General features: G+C 40.3%; 7 protein-coding genes across 8 annotated transcripts in view; 4 read left to right on the top strand and 3 right to left on the bottom strand.

Annotated features, from left to right (window-relative positions):
- Positions 1 to 103: 103 nt before the first annotated feature.
- Positions 104 to 597, bottom strand: LOC6547985. Of its 2 annotated transcripts, none has more exons than XM_001975095.3 (2): positions 560 to 597; positions 104 to 498 (listed from the first exon to the last, which is right to left on the bottom strand). In XM_001975095.3, exon 2 carries the CDS (start codon positions 494 to 496, stop codon positions 152 to 154), a length of 345 nt encoding a protein of 114 aa, XP_001975131.1. In that variant the 5' UTR covers positions 497 to 498; positions 560 to 597; the 3' UTR covers positions 104 to 151. The 2 variants fall into 2 exon arrangements, with proteins under 2 accessions (XP_001975131.1, XP_026836599.1); XM_026980798.1 differs by having other exon boundaries at positions 104 to 510; positions 560 to 584.
- Positions 598 to 5,867: 5,270 nt separating this feature from the next.
- Positions 5,868 to 9,034, top strand: LOC6547986. Its single transcript, XM_001975096.3, has 5 exons — positions 5,868 to 6,646; positions 6,974 to 7,550; positions 7,613 to 7,683; positions 7,744 to 8,033; positions 8,094 to 9,034. The coding sequence occupies exons 1-5, from the start codon at positions 6,012 to 6,014 to the stop codon at positions 8,327 to 8,329; spliced, it is 1,809 nt and encodes a 602-aa protein (XP_001975132.1). The 5' UTR covers positions 5,868 to 6,011; the 3' UTR covers positions 8,330 to 9,034.
- Positions 9,035 to 9,395: 361 nt separating this feature from the next.
- Positions 9,396 to 10,743, top strand: LOC6547987 (putative gustatory receptor 58c). The gene is made up of 2 exons (XM_001975097.2): positions 9,396 to 10,511; positions 10,567 to 10,743. The coding sequence occupies exons 1-2, from the start codon at positions 9,402 to 9,404 to the stop codon at positions 10,741 to 10,743; spliced, it is 1,287 nt and encodes a 428-aa protein (XP_001975133.2). The 5' UTR covers positions 9,396 to 9,401.
- A 296-nt stretch (positions 10,744 to 11,039) lies between these two features.
- On the bottom strand, positions 11,040 to 12,516 carry LOC6548375 (putative gustatory receptor 58b). Its single transcript, XM_001975098.3, has 2 exons — positions 11,498 to 12,516; positions 11,040 to 11,439 (listed from the first exon to the last, which is right to left on the bottom strand). The coding sequence occupies exons 1-2, from the start codon at positions 12,509 to 12,511 to the stop codon at positions 11,227 to 11,229; spliced, it is 1,227 nt and encodes a 408-aa protein (XP_001975134.1). The 5' UTR covers positions 12,512 to 12,516; the 3' UTR covers positions 11,040 to 11,226.
- A 188-nt stretch (positions 12,517 to 12,704) lies between these two features.
- LOC6548376 (putative gustatory receptor 58a) lies at positions 12,705 to 13,947 on the top strand. Its single transcript, XM_001975099.1, has 2 exons — positions 12,705 to 13,724; positions 13,780 to 13,947. Exons 1-2 carry the CDS (start codon positions 12,705 to 12,707, stop codon positions 13,945 to 13,947), a joined length of 1,188 nt encoding a protein of 395 aa, XP_001975135.1.
- Positions 13,948 to 14,160: 213 nt separating this feature from the next.
- Positions 14,161 to 21,010, top strand: part of LOC6548102 (ERI1 exoribonuclease 2) — a 99,716-nt gene continuing 92,866 nt past the window's right edge. Inside the window, exon 1 of the mRNA XM_026981160.1 lies at positions 14,161 to 14,396. The gene's annotated coding sequence lies outside the window, so the exon portion shown is untranslated. The remainder of the gene's footprint in view (positions 14,397 to 21,010) is intronic.
- On the bottom strand, positions 19,214 to 20,084 carry LOC6548377. The gene is made up of 2 exons (XM_001975100.3): positions 19,862 to 20,084; positions 19,214 to 19,806 (listed from the first exon to the last, which is right to left on the bottom strand). The coding sequence occupies exons 1-2, from the start codon at positions 20,061 to 20,063 to the stop codon at positions 19,214 to 19,216; spliced, it is 795 nt and encodes a 264-aa protein (XP_001975136.1). The 5' UTR covers positions 20,064 to 20,084.

Below are 21,010 nucleotides of genomic sequence, written 5' to 3'. Positions count from 1 at the left end.
AATACGGAACACAACTTTCTGCAGTTGTTAGAAAAGCCGATTCGCTCCAAATACTTGTAATTTAAGATAAAACTACAGGGTAAATGGATATATGATGGTTTATAGCATTTCATATCCATTTTACACTGATCAAAACAAAGTGCATGGTGACTCAGTCGCTGAATCCGTCGTCCACGATTCCAGCGGCGTCTCTAATCTCCTTCCAGCGTTCCGTAAACGAGGATTCTTCTCTATATTTTCCAGCATCCAACGCTCCCTCGGGACTTTCCTTCAAGGAAGGGGGCTTGACTGCGGCATGTTTGAGGATATAGAAATGGCATCGATTGCAGTAGACATGCGACATCTCCCTCGGCTCGAATCTCTTATTGCAAATGGCACAGATCCTTGGAGGCAGACTGCACTGAGTGCAGCGGAGCTCCTTCCTCGACAGATCGTTCCAAAAGCACTTTCGAAAGCACATGGTGCACATATACAACCTATTGTCGGGTGTTTCCATGTCTAGAAATCAGGCTGGGAATAGAACTGAAGTTTCGATTAATAACAATTGCTAAAAACTAACCTTTAAGGAACTAAAGTAAATGCTGTAGTCGAAACACGAGAAATCAAACTCAAAGCTTACTGGATCGTAGGCATCAACGTATTAAATTCATTTTTATATCCGTTACTCAAAAAGTGACTAGAAATTTCTCTTTCGCACTTCCACTAGCTGATTTACGGGTATCTGATAGTCAGGGAACTCCACTATAGCATTCTAACTTTTTTTCTTTAATTAAATATAATATATTTTTTTTAATTTTTCTGATGTTATATTGTTGTGAAACTTCAAAAAAATTAAAAAATGGCCCAAGGCTGAAGTTTACATATTAAATTAGATATTCAAAAAAATTTAAAAATATCCAAATAACTCAACTTATCTTAATCGGATTTTGAAGTGGCATACCTCTAAATGTTTCTGGCGCAATTCTCTACCCATCTGCATTCAAATTTACAGAATTATTTTTTTTTCAATTTTTTTCGAATTTTTCTGTGTATAATGTTGTAGAAGTTCAAAAAACATAAAAAATGTACCAAGGCTGAAGTTCTATACTCCATAACTCAACTTATCTTAATCGGATTTTGAAGTGGCATACCTCTAAATGTTTCTGGCGCAATTCTCTACACATCTGCATTCAAATTTACAAAATTATTTTTTTTTTATTTTTTTTCGAATTTTTCTGTGTATAATGTTGTAGAAGTTCAAAAAATTAAAAAATGTCCCAAGGCTGAAGTTCTATACTTCATAACTCAACTTATCTTAATCGGATTTTGAAGTGGCATAGCTCTAAATTTTTCTGGCGCAATTCTCTACACATCTGCATTCAAATTTACAAAATTATTTTTTTTTCAATTTTTTTCGAATTTTTCTGTGTATAATGTTGTAGAAGCTCAAAAAATTAAAAAATGTCCCAAGGTTGAAGTTCTATACTTCATAACTCAACTTATCTTAATCGGATTTTGAAGTGGCATACCTCTAAATGTTTCTGGCGCAATTCTCTACACATCTGCATTCAAATTTACAAAATTATTTTTTTTTCAATTTTTTTCGAATTTTTCTGTGTATAATGTTGTAGAAGCTCAAAAAATTAAAAAATGTCCCAAGGTTGAAGTTCTATACTTCATAACTCAACTTATCTTAATCGGATTTTGAAGTGGCATACCTCTAAATGTTTCTGGCGCAATTCTCTACACATCTGCATTCAAATTTACCAAATTATTTTTTTTTCAATTTTTTTCGAATTTTTCTGTGTATAATGTTGTAGAAGTTCAAAAAACATAAAAAATGTACCAAGGCTGAAGTTCTATACTCCATAACTCAACTTATCTTAATCGGATTTTGAAGTGGCATACCTCTAAATGTTTCTGGCGCAATTCTCTACACATCTGCATTCAAATTTACAAAATTATTTTTTTTTCAATTTTTTTCGAATTTTTCTGTGTATAATGTTGTAGAAGTTCAAAAAACATAAAAAATGTACCAAGGCTGAAGTTCTATACTCCATAACTCAACTTATCTTAATCGGATTTTGAAGTGGCATACCTCTAAATGTTTCTGGCGCAATTCTCTACACATCTGCATTCAAATTTACAAAATTATTTTTTTTTTATTTTTTTTCGAATTTTTCTGTGTATAATGTTGTAGAAGTTCAAAAAATTAAAAAATGTCCCAAGGCTGAAGTTCTATACTTCATAACTCAACTTATCTTAATCGGATTTTGAAGTGGCATAGCTCTAAATTTTTCTGGCGCAATTCTCTACACATCTGCATTCAAATTTACAAAATTATTTTTTTTTCAATTTTTTTCGAATTTTTCTGTGTATAATGTTGTAGAAGCTCAAAAAATTAAAAAATGTCCCAAGGTTGAAGTTCTATACTTCATAACTCAACTTATCTTAATCGGATTTTGAAGTGGCATACCTCTAAATGTTTCTGGCGCAATTCTCTACATATCTGCATTCAAATTTACAAAATTATTTTTTTTTTAATTTTTTTCGAATTTTTCTGTGTATAATGTTGTAGAAGTTCAAAAAATTAAAAAATGTCCCAAGGTTGAAGTTCTATACTTCATAACTCAACTTATCTTAATCGGATTTTGAAGTGGCATACCTCTAAATGTTTCTGGCGCAATTCTCTACACATCTGCATTCAAATTTACCAAATTATTTTTTTTTCAATTTTTTTCGAATTTTTCTGTGTATAATGTTGTAGAAGTTCAAAAAACATAAAAAATGTACCAAGGCTGAAGTTCTATACTCCATAACTCAACTTATCTTAATCGGATTTTGAAGTGGCATACCTCTAAATGTTTCTGGCGCAATTCTCTACACATCTGCATTCAAATTTACAAAATTATTTTTTTTTTAATTTTTTTCGAATTTTTCTGTGTATAATGTTGTAGAAGTTCAAAAAACATAAAAAATGTACCAAGGCTGAAGTTCTATACTTCATAACTCAACTTATCTTAATCGGATTTTGAAGTGGCATACCTCTAAATGTTTCTGGCGCAATTCTCTACATATCTGCATTCAAATTTACAAAATTATTTTTTTTTTAATTTTTTTCGAATTTTTCTGTGTATAATGTTGTAGAAGTTCAAAAAATTAAAAAATGTCCCAAGGCTGAAGTTCTATACTTCATAACTCAACTTATCTTAATCGGATTTTGAAGTGGCATACCTCTAAATGTTTCTGGCGCAATTCTCTACACATCTGCATTCAAATTTACAAAATTATTTTTTTTTCAATTTTTTTCGAATTTTTCTGTGTATAATGTTGTAGAAGTTCAAAAAACATAAAAAATGTACCAAGGCTGAAGTTCTATACTCCATAACTCAACTTATCTTAATCGGATTTTGAAGTGGCATAGCTCTAAATTTTTCTGGCGCAATTCTCTACACATCTGCATTCAAATTTACAAAATTATTTTTTTTTCAATTTTTTTCGAATTTTTCTGTGTATAATGTTGTAGAAGCTCAAAAAATTAAAAAATGTCCCAAGGTTGAAGTTCTATACTTCATAACTCAACTTATCTTAATCGGATTTTGAAGTGGCATACCTCTAAATGTTTCTGGCGCAATTCTCTACACATCTGCATTCAAATTTATAAAATTATTTTTTTTTCAATTTTTTTCGAATTTTTCTGTGTATAATGTTGTAGAAGCTCAAAAAATTAAAAAATGTCCCAAGGTTGAAGTTCTATACTTCATAACTCAACTTATCTTAATCGGATTTTGAAGTGGCATACCTCTAAATGTTTCTGGCGCAATTCTCTAAAAAATTGCATTCAAATTTAGAAATATTTTTTTTTTTTAATTTTTTGTAATTTTTCTGATGTAGAAATCCAAGAAAAGTAAGAAGTGTCCCTAGGCTGAAGTTCTAAGCTCCATAACTCAACTTATCTTAATCGGATTTTAAAGTGGCATACCTCTAAATGTTTCTGGCGCAATTATCTAAAAATCTGCATTCAAATTTAGAAATTTAAATAGAAAGTTAAATAGATTGTTAAAAATTTCTGGGTTGCACTTCCACTAGCTGAGAAAGTCGGGGAACTCGACTATAGCATTCTATCTTGTTTTATTTTTGTGTAAGTCAATTTTAACTACTCATGACTGTTCCGATCGATCTGGCGAAGATATAGCATCTGTGTATCTGGCTAATCACGCCGACTGCTCCGTCATCTCTTTATTGCCCAAACAAAAACAGTCGCGCCTGCCTAATCAAAAATAAAATACACTTTGTGCACAGTTGGCGGAAATCATGCCGAGGAACTCCCCAACTTTTCCACCTAGCCATCATTGAACCTTCATTGTCCATGTTTCGTCGCTGGCATTTCAATGAACTGTTCGCTTCTTCAATCGAAAAGAAAGGGATGGGGGAGTGGGAAAGAGAGGGTGGCAGTCCGTCAGAAAAGGACGACAAATGGCGCTTCTTTTGTATTTTTGCCAACCTTGTCGGATTTTATTATTGGGGTCGTCGGCAGACATTGAAATGAACTTTCTGACTTGTTCACATGTTATGTGTGCTTAATATTTGCCGAATAATTTGTAGTAAGTTATTTCGCTTCAGTTATTGTGGGCTTGCCAGTATGTACAGTCAAGTTTCGATAAGCGAACAGGAATAATTGCCCAGAGATAGAATGCCAGCATCGTAACTCCATAAAAATAAGACTGCTATCCCGAAAATGAATTGTTTTATGTTGTAGCAAATATCTAATTGGCGATGCTTGACTGTATTTGGCTATTGGAAAAACCCCCTAGAATCGCATTTATTGTGTTTGTCTTGACTTTTGCACAACTGAGTGAACTGTGGCTGTCAACAAATGCCAAAAACTCATGAATTTTGCTGCTCCTTTGGCGAGTCCTTCTTCGTTTCTGCGGCGTCATCAATGGCTGAGTAAGAAATGGTCGAAAATGTGGGTCATCGGGGGAAGGAGCGATATACACAGCTAGCTGTAAGCTTCGCCTGATCTGCTCCAAGAATCAAAGTTTTCATCTTCCAACATCACAATGGGAAAATCTACATTTCAATGGCTTCATATTTTTATGCAAAACCGCACTCTCCCTTTCGCACACTCTCCAGCTGTCTCCCTCCCGCAATCAAATCTCAAAGGAATTGTCAAAGAGTGTGGATTTTTTGCACCTTTGCTGGTGGAGAAGGAGAAGGGAGAAGGGGGCGTGGCAATCCGCAATCCACACGAGAATTTCCAGCCACCGCGAGCTGCATTTTAAATAAATAAGCGGAAGGGATGCTCGTTGAGGTTACGGTGAGGAATCTGGGAGCTACATACGTATAATCCAACTTTGCACTTTGAAGTTTTTGGGGGCTGAAAGGGTGGCACTTTTTACCGCATAAATTTGGGAATTATTAAAATTTATTGTTCGAAATTGCCATTGGCATGCGTGTGAGGGCTTAATGTATAAGAAATTGATAAGATAAGACGCCCATTTGGGTTACTGCTAAAGAGTTCCATTGTTCATTAATCCTAGAAATGTATGCTTTTGTTGCGAATTTCACAAGGGAATTGAAAATGTGCATATTAGATCTTTAACTTTTTTCACCATGTCTACCTTTATATAGATACCCTTTAAAGTTGAATATATATACTTTAAACTTCAAATAATGGCATTGTATTTGTTAGATTTTTTCCTAATATTAACAGACTTATAAGAAGTAGTCTTTTTCTATAGTTTTCGTAAAAATTAAACCGCTTAATATTTTTAAATTGATTTCCAATTTTATTGCAACTTTTTCAAGAGTCCCAAAGAAAAGGATGATGTCTCGGCTAGTCACTATGCGTGGAGTGTGTATCCGCTAATTATTCGATAGCAAGAAACAAGCTAAAATATCGCCAGAAACATCGCCGATGACAAAGGCATCGATTCGGTTCTTACATCTCTAGCGATTGGGGATTTGTGCTGTGGAAATTTCCGCAAAACAAAAATAAAAATAGACCTCGCTGTGCCAACTTGCAAGCGATGCACAAGGGAGCACCACCTTGGCGAGTGGGCGGTGCCAACGTGGCATCCGGAATGGTGGAGCAGCTGTCCGGGAATCCCGCAATGGGAGAAGTGGAAGAGGAAGAGGCTGCAACCAAACAACAACCACTGATAAGAAGAGAAAGGTGGACCTGCAATCGCAGGACCATTCTCCTGGGATTCATATTCACCATAATCTCGATCGCCCTGTCCCCGAGCAGTGCCACCCACATCAGCGGACAATTCCAGACGGGGGACTTCTTCCAGTTCCTGGCGAAATTCGGCTTTAACAAGGCGGATCTGACACGGCGCAATGCCTACGGATATATCTACGGCAATGTCACGTCGTCGGATAAGTATGCGGTTCCTTTGACACTCGTCGTTCTGGACAGGAGCACCTTCCTCGAGTTCTACGGCAATCGCAGCCAAAGGAGCCGGGAAGCCGCCTGCACAGGGATGTTCTCTCGCCTCCAAAGGATCGCCTACGATTCCACGTGTAATCCTCGTGCCAAAAGGGACTTCCTGCGCCATGTTCCCTGTCCCGTTAATCAGCTCTGCAGCGATGAAGATGCACCCGGAAACGTAGTCCCGGGATCACAGTTCACCTACGTTCTCAACCTGGAGGCGGAACCAAGGTGAGTTCTTGTTTTTCCCTGAAATACAATTCAGAAGATAAGAGCTGGCTTCGGGAATACTCAATTCATTCTCAGAGACTGCCTTTCTGTCTATATATAGGCCTTTCCAATGGAGCTTGCTCCATACTGATAGAATGAATGAAACCCCATATCTTTGTTTATTTATTACGTTTTCTCTAGTTTGTGAACGGAAAGCTGAGATAACATTTGTGTTGTTCAATGTTTCCGACATGACTTTGAATAATTATTTTTCCAGAGAATGAACTGATTTGAATGAACTTTGATTTTGCTTTATTGTTTAAACTGGTTGATGTGTTTTGTTGACAGATTTTGGTACCTCTCCCTGGTGGCCTGTTATCAAAACAAAAGCACCTGCCAGTGGCACGCGCACGAGACCTTGCCAAGGCTAAGTAAGTTGGGCAGCAACCTGCTCAACACACTGCACTACGACATCCATTTGGTCAACCTGCACCCGAACAACTCGGCCGCACATCCACTCACGTACCAGTACTCGTACGATCAGCAGAATCTGCTGGAAATGTACCTGGTGTTCCTGCTCGTCTACATAATTCTGCTGCCCATGCAAATTTATGCGGTGCGGCGGCAAAAGCATCCAGTGACCAAGTTGTTTACCCTGAGTCTGCTCAGCGAGTTCGTCAGCCTGGCTCTGATCACCGCTCACCTAATTCACTATGCGGCCAACGGAGTGGGCGAGCCAAGATTACAGGCGGCGGGAGATGTCCTGGACATCCTGAGCCGCACCACATTTATGTTGATTCTGCTGCTGCTGGCCAAAGGATGGGCAGTTACCAGGCAGCAGATCAGCAGAACGGGATGGATAATCCTCATGTCCATCTGGGTGCCATACTGTGCGTTCCACGTGTTTCTTTACATCTGGGATAGGGTAAGTAGTGAAGCATGATAAACTATAGATTTGCCAACATTAAAGTCCATAAATGTTTGCAGACGGAAGTCGATGTGGTTTCCGACATCGATGAATACCAGACGTGGCCCGGCTGGATAGTTTTAATACTACGGTAGGTCCTTAAAGTTTTTCGAAGTAAAAGTCGTCTAACTTGCTGTAATTGCAATTACAGCACTTCCTTTATGATGTGGTTTCTGTACGAGCTGCGCAACACAATGAAGTACGAGCACTCCACAAAAAAACTGGACTTTCTACTTCACCTGGGCGCTTCCAGTTTGGTGTGGTTTATATACCTACCCATCGTGGCAATTGTGGCGCTGCAAGTCAGCCCCATGTGGCGCTACAAGTTGCTGCAAGGCATCACCAATTCGGCAGACTGCATGGCCTATTGTGTGATGACGGGTCTGTTGTGGCCGCATCGAGCGGGTCAATATCTGCTCTTAGCGGGCACCAAATATGCAGGTGAGTGCGGTCGGCTTATAACCGAAATCCGAAAATTGAATAAGGTAATTTCTGTTACAGGCATGGATGAGTTGGACGAGTTCAACGAAGCGCCGCACATTGTCAGAGAGCGTGAGAGGCGTCGGAACTCCCCGCCCGATGATATTGTCATTGGGACGGGGAGTCGGGGGATGGTGCTATCCACAAGCATTCCACATTCGCTGAACGGCGATGCCTGCAACGATCTTTTGGAGGCTGAAGACCTCGGCGCTGAGCTGCTCACCGATCTAAACAAAAACAGCCATATTGTGGCGTAAATGCAACGGGTTAATTACTAGGTGTAGATGTCAATTGTGCTAAATGAAACACGGAATGTTATTCATCCTTACCATTAACCATACATATAGTTAGATTTAGGTGGGTTGATTTTTCCAAGCTTTTCAATAGTGATATTTTCTGGTTTAAAAATCAGTATTTTTTCCTGAAAAATAAGGTTCTGTTTATTCAACTGAAATATTTTTCGCTTAGCTATTTTGTACCACAATAAGTTACTAAAAAGTCACACCCGTAGTAAGCAAATGTTAGTTATTCCAATTTGTATTTTTTTAAATTAATTTAAAAAATGTTCGACTTGACATAAGTTTTTTAAAATCAACCCACCGTTATCTGGACACAAACTTATCTGAGTGTATATTCCATATAGTGCGTAACCACTTACAACGAAGTCAGAGCGAGTGCAATAATGCACCAGAGATTGTTGTGTGATTTTATGTAATATGCTTGAATTTATAATTAGTTTCTAGTTAACGCATAGGAGTACGATTCGACACAATACGCTTCAGCATCATCATTTCGTTGCGGTAGTTTATGCATAAGCTTACATTTAAACAAACTACCGACTACCTACTAAGATAAGCAATCAAGCGGTATTTTGATAAGAACAAACCAAACACACGAGCTACAACCACTTGAAATTGCAAAACGAAAAATAGCTGAATAAATGATTAATTTTTAGATAACTACTTCATCATTTGATTTTCGATAAGAATAGCAATGGAAAACTTATTCTTTAGCATTTGAACCTTAAATACTCTCCATATTTAAGTTGACTATTTTATTAACCCATTATTTTTAGTTTTTAAAACGGGAAATACATAATATATATATAAATAGTTGTGTGATTCGATTGATATTTTTTAGTTAGTTTCAAAATTGTATTTTAATTTACAAATATTATATTTAAGCAGGAATATACTTTTCTAAGTTCAAAATGTAGATATATAATAATAGATAAACACCCTTGATATAAGTGAGTCTCCCTGTTGCGTTCGTTGCGTGTCCTTTAAAAAGTCCCTGGAGTCCTTTTAGTTTGCTTGTGCATCAACTATTATGGTAGATCCATTTCTAACCTTAGTTTCGCTTTCAACGTGCTCCAAAATGAATCAATACTTTTTACTACGTACTTACTTTCAAGTGAGCCGTTTGATAGGACTGTGTAATCTGCAATACGATGCCTCAAATCATCGTTTTATCCTTAATCATGTGCCCACGGTGACATACTGCGCGATCCTGAATGTGTCCTACCTTTTGATCCTTCCATTCGCCCTGTTCCTGCTAACGGGCAACATCTACGATTGTCCAGATGCGGGCATGTTTGCAGTGGTCTACAACGTGGTGGCTCTGACCAAACTCCTGACCATGCTCTTCCTAATGAGCAGTGTGTGGATACAGAGACGTCGATTGCAGAAGTTGGGCAACGACTTGATGAAACTGTTGCACAAATTCCGATTTCACCTGGGAAACGATTGCAGGAATAGATGCCTGTGCAAGGCATTGCTGACCAGCTCTCGATTTGTGCTCCTTACCCAGCAGCTGGTGACCCGGGACTCCTTGGTTAATTGCGAGGGTAACTCCAGTTTGAGGAGAGCTATGGTTCCATACCAAATGGCTGCCATAGTGTACGCCCTAATCATGATTCTATTAATGAGCTATGTGGATTTGACGGTCTATATGGTCGAAGTAGCTGGCAATTGGCTGCTGGTGAATATGTCACAGGGGGTTCTGGAAATGGTCCAAGATCTAGAGGCCTTGCCCGGACGGAATGGCATTCCGCGAGAGATGGGACTGATGCAAATCCTTGCCGCCTGGCGAAAACTTTGGAGGCGCTGTCGCCAATTGGATGAGCTACTCAAGCAGATAGTTGACATCTTCCAGTGGCAGTTGCTCTTCAACCTGCTCACCACTTATATATTCACCATTGCTGTTTTGTTTCGATTGTGGATTTACCTGGAATTTGATAAAACCTTTCACATATGGAAGGGAGTACTGTATGTGGTTATATTTCTAACCCATCACGTCGAAATCATAATGCAATTTTCCATATTTGAGATTAACCGCAGGAAGTGGTTGGCTCTCCTGGAAGGCGTCGCCAATCTGTGGGACATCAATTTTTCGGAAAGTCAATGTAGCAAAAGCAGGGGAATGATTCTGTCTAGAAAGGTAATTATTTTTTGTTGAATTGAAAGTGCAAACATATTAACTACCTTTACTCTAGTTAGAGTTCTCCCTGTTCTACATGAATCGCAAACTTCAACTGAATCCAAAACGTGTAAGACGTCTGCACATCGTTGGCCTATTCGATCTGAATAATTCATCCGTCCACAACATGACCCGAAGTATAATAACCAATGTGTTAGTTCTCTGCCAGATTGCCTATAAAATATATGGCTGAAAATTAATTGCTTATGTAGTATCGCTTGTAAAGTTACATAAATGAATTTCAATCTCAATTTTACAAAAATGTTTTGTGGTTCAAAGGTCTGCGTAAATCTCCCAAGTTTCATTTCTACATTATGGAAAACTATTTTTTTAAGATTTATAGAAAACGAAGCATTCGAAGTATTCGTTTATAGAAAACGAGGCACAGATTCATTTATATCTGGCCCTTAAAATAACTTTTTTGTAGACTTATTTATCCGCTATAAAAGAGAACTCAAAACGAAAAAGCATTAGTTTCGAATTTTATTTCCTATAATATTCCCATAACGGCGAGTCCTGTAAGCTTGCAGAGAGCTTTTTAATATCATGTAAAGTCCTGAAAGCTTGCTTGGTTGACATTTACATATCATATCGTGGTAACAAACCTTTCATGAATGGTTAAAATTCAGTTCGACAGCAAGAGTAATAACAAAACAAAATATTTGTAAGCTTTTCTCTACACTTCTGTTTTGTTCTTGAACAAATTGATAAGGTGCAGATGATCATTGCTTGGTTGTCTTTGGCGTCTCAAATCGAACTGCATGAGGATAATGACGTTGCTCAGAATAGAGCCAATATAACTAAGGCAAGCGGGTTTGTCCAGCTCCACAATTCCACATATTTTGTAGACCAACCTGTTCCGCCTCAGCTGTAAGGTCAGAACATCCAACTAAATGGGAAAATGTTTATATACATATATTAAATTTAGTTTGATGCCAAGGACTCACCTCCCTTTGCAGCCGTGAGCCCACTTTCGGTAGATCGCAAAATTGCCTTAGTTGCTGGCCAGTATTATTGCAGGAGGTTACCACGTTGTCCAGTATTTCCATTAGCATCAGGGTTCCCCAGAAGTTGAAAACGATCAATCCGTTGCCAAATAAGATGCCCCAACCATCTGACTTAATGGTGCTATTGCTGTACTGGACGGCATGATAAAGGATATTAATAGCGCTCATAAACATGTTGATAAACACCGTGGCGTTAATGATGTCATACAGGCCAAAGATCCTCTTAGCTATTTGAACGGTTTTCAGGTGCATGGAGGCTACGGAGCGCAGGGCTTTCCATTTATTTTGGGCCTTCCTTCCATGAAGGGCGTTTATTGCCAGGTGGATTACCAAAAACTGATGATTCAGCAGAACAAGTATACCGCAAAAACCCATTTTCACGGACAAGAAGTGCAGGAAGTGCGTGAGTCGCGCACTGAAAGCCACTAAACTCTGTTTGTTAATCACACTGAGCAATTGATACTGCAGCACCGTGGAGCATAGAAAAGCGCCATACAGCAATATTATTTTCCGGACCATTATTCTGGCCAGGGACGCTTGCAGGTCGAGCAGCTCGTTCCTGTCTACTATGGCCTTCATTATGTGTCCGAACCTCTTCCAATAAACCAGCGAGTTCTTATAGAGCCGAATGTTTTCGTGGCGCTTCAGCCACAGGGTTCCATAGCAGCCCACCACTGCGATGGCTCGAAGCAAGAGCATGGCAAAGAAGTTCCACTGCAGGACTATGTTGTACTTCATGTAGCCATCTTCTATGAGCCGGGGCACCATGTAGTACACGTTCAGGAACAGGAATATGCCTACAAATAAGCTGTATATGGTGTAAGTTCGCGAGACCTTCGCTAAGCGTATGCATTTCCTGTGGGAGCGTATCCTTAGGGTAGTACTCATTAGGGCGAAGACAACGGAATGGTAGTAGACCACTTTCATCACGCGACCCAGTTTCGGATGCAACATGTTGCACTTAAGGCCGCCAGGTAACTGACCACGTACTAAGCGCGGCAATCAACTAATTAGGCTAAAGTTTACTGAGCTTGCGAAGGAATGGCGATGAGCAGACAGGTTCTCCGATTTCCGGCAGGATAGCGGAGCTTCCATCGATTCCATAGAACAGTTGACGGTCGTCCTTCGCCGGAAGCAGTTGTCCGTAATGCTGTTTAAATGCATGTACATATATGGAATTGCCTGTGGTCTGCTGCCTGCTCCTCTCAAGAAGGGACAGTTTCTTCTGGGATACCAGCTTAGATGGTACCTCATCTATACGTCCTGTCTGCACGGCGTTCTGTTGATGGTCCTGCCCTTCACATTTCCGCACTACATGTACGATGACAGCTACATGAGCAGCAATCCAGTCCTTCAATGGGCATTTAATCTCACCAACATCACCCGAATTATGGCCATGTTTTCGGGTGTTCTCATGATGTGGCTTAAAAGAAAAAGGCTTTTGAAGTTGGGTGAACACTTAATATGTCACTTTCTTAAGTGCGAAAAACTGGATGATCATTCCAGAAAGTTTTCCACACTACGGAAAAGAGTTAGAAATGTGCTTTTCCAGATGTTACTCGTCGCAAATCTCAGCATTCTGATGGGGACTTTACTTTTGTTAAGAATTGATTCAATTCAAAGATTTAGTAAAACTGCAATGATTGTAGCCCATATTATACAGTTTATATATGTGGTCTTTATGATGACTGGAATCTGTGTGGTTCTGCTGATTCTCCACTGGCAGAGTGAGAGGCTTCATATAGCACTCAAGGATTTGTGCTCATTTCTTAATTATGAAGAACGCAACTCCTTAGTTTTATCAGCAAATAAGGTCAATAGATCCCTCGGAGACCTGGCTAATCTCTTTCAACTTTTTGCGGAGAATCAGCGACTAACCCGGCAAGTCTTTCGAACCTTTGACCTGCCCATCGCCCTTCTTTTGCTGAAAATGTTTGTTACGAATGTAAATCTGGTATATCATGGAGTGCAATTTGGCAACGATTCCATAGAAACCACAAGTTACACAAAAATCCTGGGACAGTGGGTGGTGATTTCTCATTATTGGAGCGCTGTTTTGCTGATGAATGTTGTGGACGACGTCACCCGGCGAAGTGACCTCAAAATAGGAGGCCTCCTGCGGGAATTCAGTCACCTGGAGCTGGTCAAAAGGAATTTTCACTTGAAGGTAACATACTTATGTCTACTCAAATAATTTTAATACTTAAATCATCCATTTTTAGCTGGAACTTTTTTCGGATCACCTTCGTTGTCATCCCGCCACTTATAAGGTCTGTGGACTGTTCGTTTTCAATAAACAAACTAGTTTAGTTTATTTGTTCTATGTCTTGGTTCAAGTTTTGGTGCTTGTACAATTTGATTTGAAGAATAAAGTTGAAGAAAGGAATTAAATGTGGTCTTAAGGCTAAAAACATACGAAACATAGTCTATTCAACTATTACGTGTTTCAAATGCAACAAAAACTTCGATTTTTCAATAGTGCGCAGTCAGTTTTGATTGCTTATGTTTACTCTTTTAAGTTGATGCAAATATTAGAAGAGTGAGAGCTACCTTTTATTTCCAATCGTTCCTAAACAAATGATAACTGTGCGCGGTGTGATCCTCCAAACTCACCTCAGACCGTTTAGTGTGGTGAAACTCGATCGCGTTGCAACAAGCAGAGAAGTGCGCAGTAAACTTGAATTATCGATCTAAGTAACATAAATGTAATTTCTTAAGTGCGTTTATTTGGTCATCGCTTCTCCCGCAGTTGTTAAGTATTAAAATCCATTAATCAATCCATCGGCAACAAAAACAAACAGGAAATCTTGGGGAATTAATTTCATGCACGATGTTCTTTGTAAGTATGTAACTGTCCTTGTATATATGCATGTACATACATATATGTATGTACGCATATTTGCGCACAAATTCAAAGAAAACGTACGTATGTAGACTTTTATCCGCCACTGTATGTAAGGACTGTGTGTGTTTGTATGTACATACATATGTATGTATATACGTACATATGTGCTTGACTTAGTGCCTTCTTATTGTCAAAAATCATAATATATTTTGGCGCCCAGAAGCAAGATCAAATTAGGCAACAGATAATTTCAATGAATGCACATTGTATGTACATATGTACATCAACTAACGCCATATGGGCACACTGAGAGAAAGTATTTGGTTGACAATACAATATTTGTATAGAATATATTGATTAACTTTGTATCTCTTTCGTGCAAAATACAATTAGTTTACAAAAATTATTCGTGCTGGAAGTGATAATACAAAACAAAGAGTTGAGTTTCGAAAACTTATAAATTCGACTATTGATTGGGCCTTGGAATATTTGTTTTCTCAGTGCAATAAGCCGCATGTAGCGAAACCTCTTTGTCGGCTAACAAATCAAATTTAATCAAGCTCTCAGGAAGTCAAGCCCACGGGCTGGATTTGGTCATTAAGTCTGGCCTGCGGGGCACAATACTACAATACTATCCGATTTTCCCAGCCCACTCCGATTGTTCCTTTCTCCCCGTGTGGTTCGATATTCCTCTACGGCTTTTTGTATTAATTCCAATTATACGCACGACTGGGGAATTTCCATTTGGGCTGAAAGGATTTCGGGTCATTATGAGCTCCCACTTCATCATTCCACTGCCATTCCTTCATCCTTCGATTGCATTGTTTTTGGCTCCTAACCAGTTTTAGATGGGGCGGCAAGGGGTTAATTGGCCAAGTTCTGTGTATCGATTGCAAACTGTGCCTCGGAGTGGGATTGTGACATGACCGAACCCACAAATCGAGAGCAAACACGATTATCTTGTGATAACTAATTAGCAAGCTGGGAAAGTTTATTTGGCAAGCCATCCAGATTTGCCTCTCTGTTGGGTAAACAGAAAATTATGAAAACAATTTAAGGAAAAGAATAACATTGTCAACAAAAAGGTTTCCCTTTAGTACTTCCTTCTTTTAAAATATTCTGATTTATATTATATATACGTCAGTTTGGTTTGGGTAAATCAAAAATTTCCTTTATACTTAGATATTACCATGAACTACAGTAGGGAAACTCGATCGATACTAAATGGTTATTCTGCTTCAATTTCGTCGTGGTCGAATCCGACGGAAATGGGCCAGTCGAGTAAATTTCCTCACAGTCCAATGAGTCAAATGAAAATTTGAATATTCCGTGCATCCCTGGTTCTTGCATGCCCTTAAAATGCAATTAATTTGTTATAAAGTTTTGGCAATAGTTTCGGACTAAGCTTCGTTCAGCATTCAGCCCACTGAATGGACATGGACAAGTTTTCCGAGGAGTTTGCGGGGGATTTGGAGGTCGGAAAAACAGTTATCAACACCCGGAAAAGCGGGTGGGGGAGGGCGCGTCCAGAAAGGGAGGGGAACCACACAAATGTGGGTCAAGTTATTTTCAACACTTAAAATAAACTCTGCTGCCTCGGCTCGGTTCCTTGCTCTTTGCCAGAATCCTGGCCAGCATTTCTTTAGCCGCCCATTTTCTGGGTCAGTCGCAAGCACAGCCCCGCTTTTCCGACCGCTTTTCCAACCGAAACCCTCTTTGTCATCGCCGTCGCCTCTGCGCATAAATATAAATTGTATTGTTTCAAAAAAGTTTTCCCACTGAGTTTCAGCGGCCAGCGGAAAAAGTAGTTAAAGTTTTGTTTTCGCCGCTAGTTTATTGCGTGATTTCCTTCGCAATGACAGTCGGTGGGCGGTTTTGGGTGGTTTTGGGTGGCTGGGTGGTTTGGCTGGTTTGGATGGTTTGTGGTGTGGTCTGAGTCCCGAATGATAACTGCAAGGCAAAGGTGGCTAGCAAACAGTTTGCCACATTCACAGTTTCTGCCAGTGCATTTGTGCGGCTTTTAACAAGTTGCGGCATTCTTTTGGGAAACACAAAATTAAGTGGAAGCAGAATATTTGTGCGAGTTAAAATTCGTTCATTACATAAACGGATTTCTCAAAATTAAATACATAACCTTTATTGCGCTAAATAAAACTATCTTGAATTGCCATTATTGTCCTTTATTGCCCTGTACTATGTTAAGACCTCTTTCGGGTTTAAAAAGCCCTTTACGCCACTTCTTTAATTTATAAGAGCTTAAATGAAAATACAGAAATTTAAAAATACTAAACTTTTTCATCCATTTTTTGGCCACACACCAACCGTTAGCAGCTGGTTGCAATTGCGCCGATTTAGGTGATAGCACCACCTTCGAGTGCACTTCAACTTTAGGGATACTTGAGGCTAGTTTACAATTCCGCCAATGCAAGTAACCGTTATGCACGTACCGCCACGTGACCAGAAGTCAAGTGGGCGGTGCGGGAAGGGGGGGGGGGCGTGTCCGTGTCCACAGATCGACGCTTTCCATTGGAGTCGTTTTGGCCTCTGGCAATTCTAATTGCATTTTTACTTAGTGCAGAGTCAAAAAGTTTCTTCTAGCGGGGGCGTGCGGAAAAGCGCGAGGGACGAGGGACGAGGAGAGGGCAACTGGCGTGCGTAAAGTTTAATTAAACGTGTTTGATTTATGACTTGTTGGGCATTCGGCTTCTGCCAGCAGCTGCAACCGCAATTCCAATTCCAAAAACCTAACGCGTTTATTTTTGGTCTGTGTGCAGGGGGCGAAAGTTCGCCGATTTTCCTCTCAGCTCCGCACTTTTCACGCTCTCCCCGGCTGGACATAAAAGCCAAGCACCTTTGTGGCAGCTGCAGCTGTGTGCGGGTGCTCGAGTGCCGTGTGCCATATGATTTCCGTTTCCGCTTCCGTTTCAACACACAATTTCTAGCACCTTGCGAACGCGGCATCTTTGGCCGTCGTGTTCCATTAAGCGTTTATTGTTTTCGTGGCCATTAAAGTTGCATTTTCCGACCAACGCAAACTCTCCTGCCTCGCCAACTTTTCCTCAACAAGTTCATCATCAAAGTTGGAGCACAAACAGCAGCAGGTGCGAGCGAGGCGATGGCCAATCTAGGCGCAAATCCCAGGGCTTAGGATTTGGGCCGCAAATCAGGTCAGGCCACAAGCACAAATCTCTTGCTCAATCCATGCTGAAAAATATTCCACGATAATCAACTTTGATACACGTTCGCAGGCGAGCCTTCGACTTTGCCTTGTAGGCTTTTCCGCCCTGCCATGCATTAAAATGCCGAAAATGATTGGGAAAATCGCAGAAGAAATCCGGAAAAGGCTCTGGCGCCCGTTTCTCCCTCCGTCTAACATGGAGGCCAAGGCCTGTCCCTTATCCATATTTTTTATGGCCAGGCAGGAAAATGGAAAAAGTTTATGTTAAAGCCACTCTCGCCCTCGTCGATGAACTGTACGGATAATCGCAAGGCCTTTTCTTGGCCATTTCCACTGGCTTAGTTTGGCCCGTTTGCGGCGGTTCTGATGTGGGTGGTATTTGGTATGGCCAGGATGTTGGCCAACTTAATGGAGCTGTGTGAGAGGTGAATGGAAAGGCCACCATGCGATTGGGTGGAAACATTAAAGTGCAACTTTTAATAAACTGAAATATTACTTTAATTTTTCAGTTTCATAATTGTATTGTACACAAGCAATAAAATGCAATCAGTGCACAAAAAACATCGCTGTCTAACTGAACAGCTCTTTTGTGCGTAGACAGCTATTCCAATTGCCCTTGTCACAACACACTAATTGTTCCTGGCAATGACAAATGCGCAAAACGGCTAGAACGAAAAATTTAAATACAGGAAACCAAGCCACATGGCCCGACAGCCAAACTGGCAAAACAAAACTAAGAGTTTTCAGTCGAGTTAACCGATAATCCACTTCAAAATCATTTTCATAAATGCTGAAATATGGCGACACGAACAGGAAAAAATTAAATATATTTCATTAATGGAAACGTTTCGTTTTTTGCGCAAATGAAATTTTACATTTAACATGACCAATTAATGTGCGGCAAAGCCGCAAATAAAACCGCTTAATTACGTGACTCGGCCAAAAGGCAGGCGGCGAACCAGCCAGGCAACAAAGGCAAAGCGGCTGAAACGCAGAAATTTGCATGACACGCACCGAAATGAAATAATAATATGGTTAATAAAGCCAGCCGCATCTGATTCATACACTACGCTGCCACAGCCAGGCCCACACCCATGCCACCTATTCGGTTCCCGGCCAGAAATCCGATTCCAGTCTCTCCGGCTGAAGGCCAATTATCGCACTTATTTCGCTGCTAATTAAAATGCAATTATTTGCTTTAAACAACATAATCCCACTGACAGCAACTGGCATTTCATTTTATTTGCATATCGATATGGCCATGGCCATTGAGGAAAACCTTTCGGTTCGACCACCAAACCATAGACCAGCTTTGTGGAGTTGGAACCGCTGGAGTGATTTGACCTGACCAGCGAATACCTTTGACACGACAGTTTATCTAATAAAAATCCACTTTAATAGTGCATATTTTAATGGAGCAGCGTTCAAATCGCAGTTTATCAAATTTGTTAATCAACTTTAAAGTACTGTTGATCTTCGGAATACTTTCATGCTGAGAGTATTTATTCTCATTTAAAAAAAGTAACAATATCTTTAATCATGTATGTATTTGATAGCCTCTCCTAATCTTCTTGCCCAGAGAATAATCCCCCAGAGCATTCCATGTGACATCAGCGTGGCACATCAACGTCCGCTAGGAGTCATCGTCATCTTCGGCGGTGATATGAGCCGGTGGTGCCTTCAACTTCCCGCGATACGAATGCACCTGCGTGGAAACTTGGACTGTGCGTTGCCTGGGACTCGTGTGTCCGGTCGCCGGTTGTCCCTCGAGGTACCGACCCCCATTGGCATTCACATTACGGCCGGCTTCATCAACAAAATCCGCGATAATTTGCGACAACGGCAGGCGATCCGCCAAACCACGGGAACGCGCCTGAAGCACCGCAGCGGTGGCAATCAGGGTGAAGTTCAGAAGTCCTGCATTGAAAATATGCAACCATGCATTCATATGTAGCTCACTGTCAGGCGAAACAATTGGTGGCACAGGAAGGGGCATCGGAGTCGGAACGGTGATGGGTATGGATGTTGCTGCTGAATCCTCGACTGGATTCTGGGTGCGTGCCACCGGATGACCATTAATGTTTCGCTTTTGGGGCCGTTTTAGGGATTTCAAATCCAGCGGAGGCGATGAGTATGATGATTTGGATATGACAGACGATTTTGTGCTGATGGTGACTTGCGGCTTGGCCAGGGTCATGGCCAGGATGGAGGGATAGTTGGCAGTACCTGTTTGGTAATGATGCTATAGGTATAATTCTGGCTTATCCTACGGTGCACTCACCCGTTTGGCTAGCTGTCTCTCGGGCCAACCGCTGCTCGGCTCGTTTTACCCAACCGCGAACCGTGGACTCCGGAACGCCCAATTCGCGGGATATTCCGGCCTTGGTTTCACCACAGCGGATTCGGGCTATGGCTCGCTCCTTATCGTCCAATGAAACTTGCACTCGGGGTCGCTTACCACGCGGTACTTCAAATCGTTCCATTCTAGGCTCACTCCCAATATCGATAACCGAGTATCTTAGGCAAGCAAAGAAGCGAGAAGAAAGCAGTGAAGAAAGCAGTGAAGAACTTTCGACTGGTTTTTGGGTCTAGAGATTTACACAATTTCACTCGCGTTGCCCTATTCCGGACGTTCTGCTCAGCTCGACACGATGATTTGTTTGACAGGAGTTGAGAGGTCCGGGAGTTTTGCCTTTGGGCCAGCTGACATTTAAAGCGCCGATGAGGTGGATTTTTCTTCGCGTTTCACAGGCCTCTTCGTCTTTCCGTTTCGATGACATTTGCTTTCTCCTTTGCTCCCCACTCCTATTCTTCAGAGATTCTTTTCACGCAGAGCTGCATTTCGTCGCTTTTGGGGATGCCAACTTGCGCGAATGGTGCCGACAAGAACCCTTCAATCATAATTAACGGTTTTTCAATTTCTCAGTTTATTCGTTTTCGTACTTTTATTTTTACATTTAATTCTGACGTACACTAAAATATGTGTCCTAGTTTCCAATTTATTTTAATTTCTTTTAGGGCATTGATTTCAATTTCATTATGGGACATTCCTGTTTATATCTTGCTTTGGGGTTTTTACATTCTTATTGTGGTTAGGGGTCAGCTGTACCTTAGAGGTGCAGAATTTCAAGGAGTGTTTAGGTTTCAGTGAGGAGTTTACTGTCAACAATTTATTAAAGGGGGGGATGTGAACAAGGCTTCGATTTTGTAATCCGTAATGCCACTCTTATTCATCCGATCCCACTTCTATATAGACTTATATGCTAGAACCATTTTTGGTTTCAATTTACAATTTCTCTGGGAATTATCGGTTTTTATTTCCTCATTCTAAAATTTCTGCCACAATTTGTGGAATTCATGGGGGAAGTTCTTCGTTCAATTATGGACTAGGTAAATCTATGTGCAAAAAATATACCCTATATTATGTATA

Source organism: Drosophila erecta, unplaced genomic scaffold, assembly GCF_003286155.1.
Source record: "Drosophila erecta strain 14021-0224.00,06,07 unplaced genomic scaffold, DereRS2 tig00000092-arrow-pilon, whole genome shotgun sequence".
Lineage (NCBI taxonomy): Eukaryota > Metazoa > Arthropoda > Insecta > Diptera > Drosophilidae > Drosophila > Drosophila erecta.
Note: the sequence above shows the minus strand (reverse complement) of the source record. Positions and strands in the feature narration are given on the sequence as shown.

Excerpts from the sequence above, each read along its gene's own strand:
- LOC6547985 (XM_001975095.3), bottom strand. The coding sequence starts at position 496 with ATGGAAACACCCGACAATAGGTTGTATATGTGCACCATGTGCTTTCGA.
- LOC6547986 (XM_001975096.3), top strand. The coding sequence starts at position 6,012 with ATGCACAAGGGAGCACCACCTTGGCGAGTGGGCGGTGCCAACGTGGCA. Across the intron at positions 7,551-7,612 it reads TTCTTTACATCTGGGATAGG|ACGGAAGTCGATGTGGTTTC; the intron begins GTAAGTAGTGAA and ends AAATGTTTGCAG. Across the intron at positions 8,034-8,093 it reads AGCGGGCACCAAATATGCAG|GCATGGATGAGTTGGACGAG; the intron begins GTGAGTGCGGTC and ends TTTCTGTTACAG.
- LOC6547987 (XM_001975097.2), top strand. The coding sequence starts at position 9,402 with ATGGTAGATCCATTTCTAACCTTAGTTTCGCTTTCAACGTGCTCCAAA. Across the intron at positions 10,512-10,566 it reads GAATGATTCTGTCTAGAAAG|TTAGAGTTCTCCCTGTTCTA; the intron begins GTAATTATTTTT and ends CCTTTACTCTAG.
- LOC6548375 (XM_001975098.3), bottom strand. The coding sequence starts at position 12,511 with ATGTTGCATCCGAAACTGGGTCGCGTGATGAAAGTGGTCTACTACCAT. Across the intron at positions 11,440-11,497 it reads GCTCACGGCTGCAAAGGGAG|TTGGATGTTCTGACCTTACA; the intron begins GTGAGTCCTTGG and ends TTTCCCATTTAG.
- LOC6548376 (XM_001975099.1), top strand. The coding sequence starts at position 12,705 with ATGCTGTTTAAATGCATGTACATATATGGAATTGCCTGTGGTCTGCTG. Across the intron at positions 13,725-13,779 it reads AAAGGAATTTTCACTTGAAG|CTGGAACTTTTTTCGGATCA; the intron begins GTAACATACTTA and ends ATCCATTTTTAG.
- LOC6548377 (XM_001975100.3), bottom strand. The coding sequence starts at position 20,063 with ATGGAACGATTTGAAGTACCGCGTGGTAAGCGACCCCGAGTGCAAGTT. Across the intron at positions 19,807-19,861 it reads AGAGACAGCTAGCCAAACGG|GTACTGCCAACTATCCCTCC; the intron begins GTGAGTGCACCG and ends ATTACCAAACAG.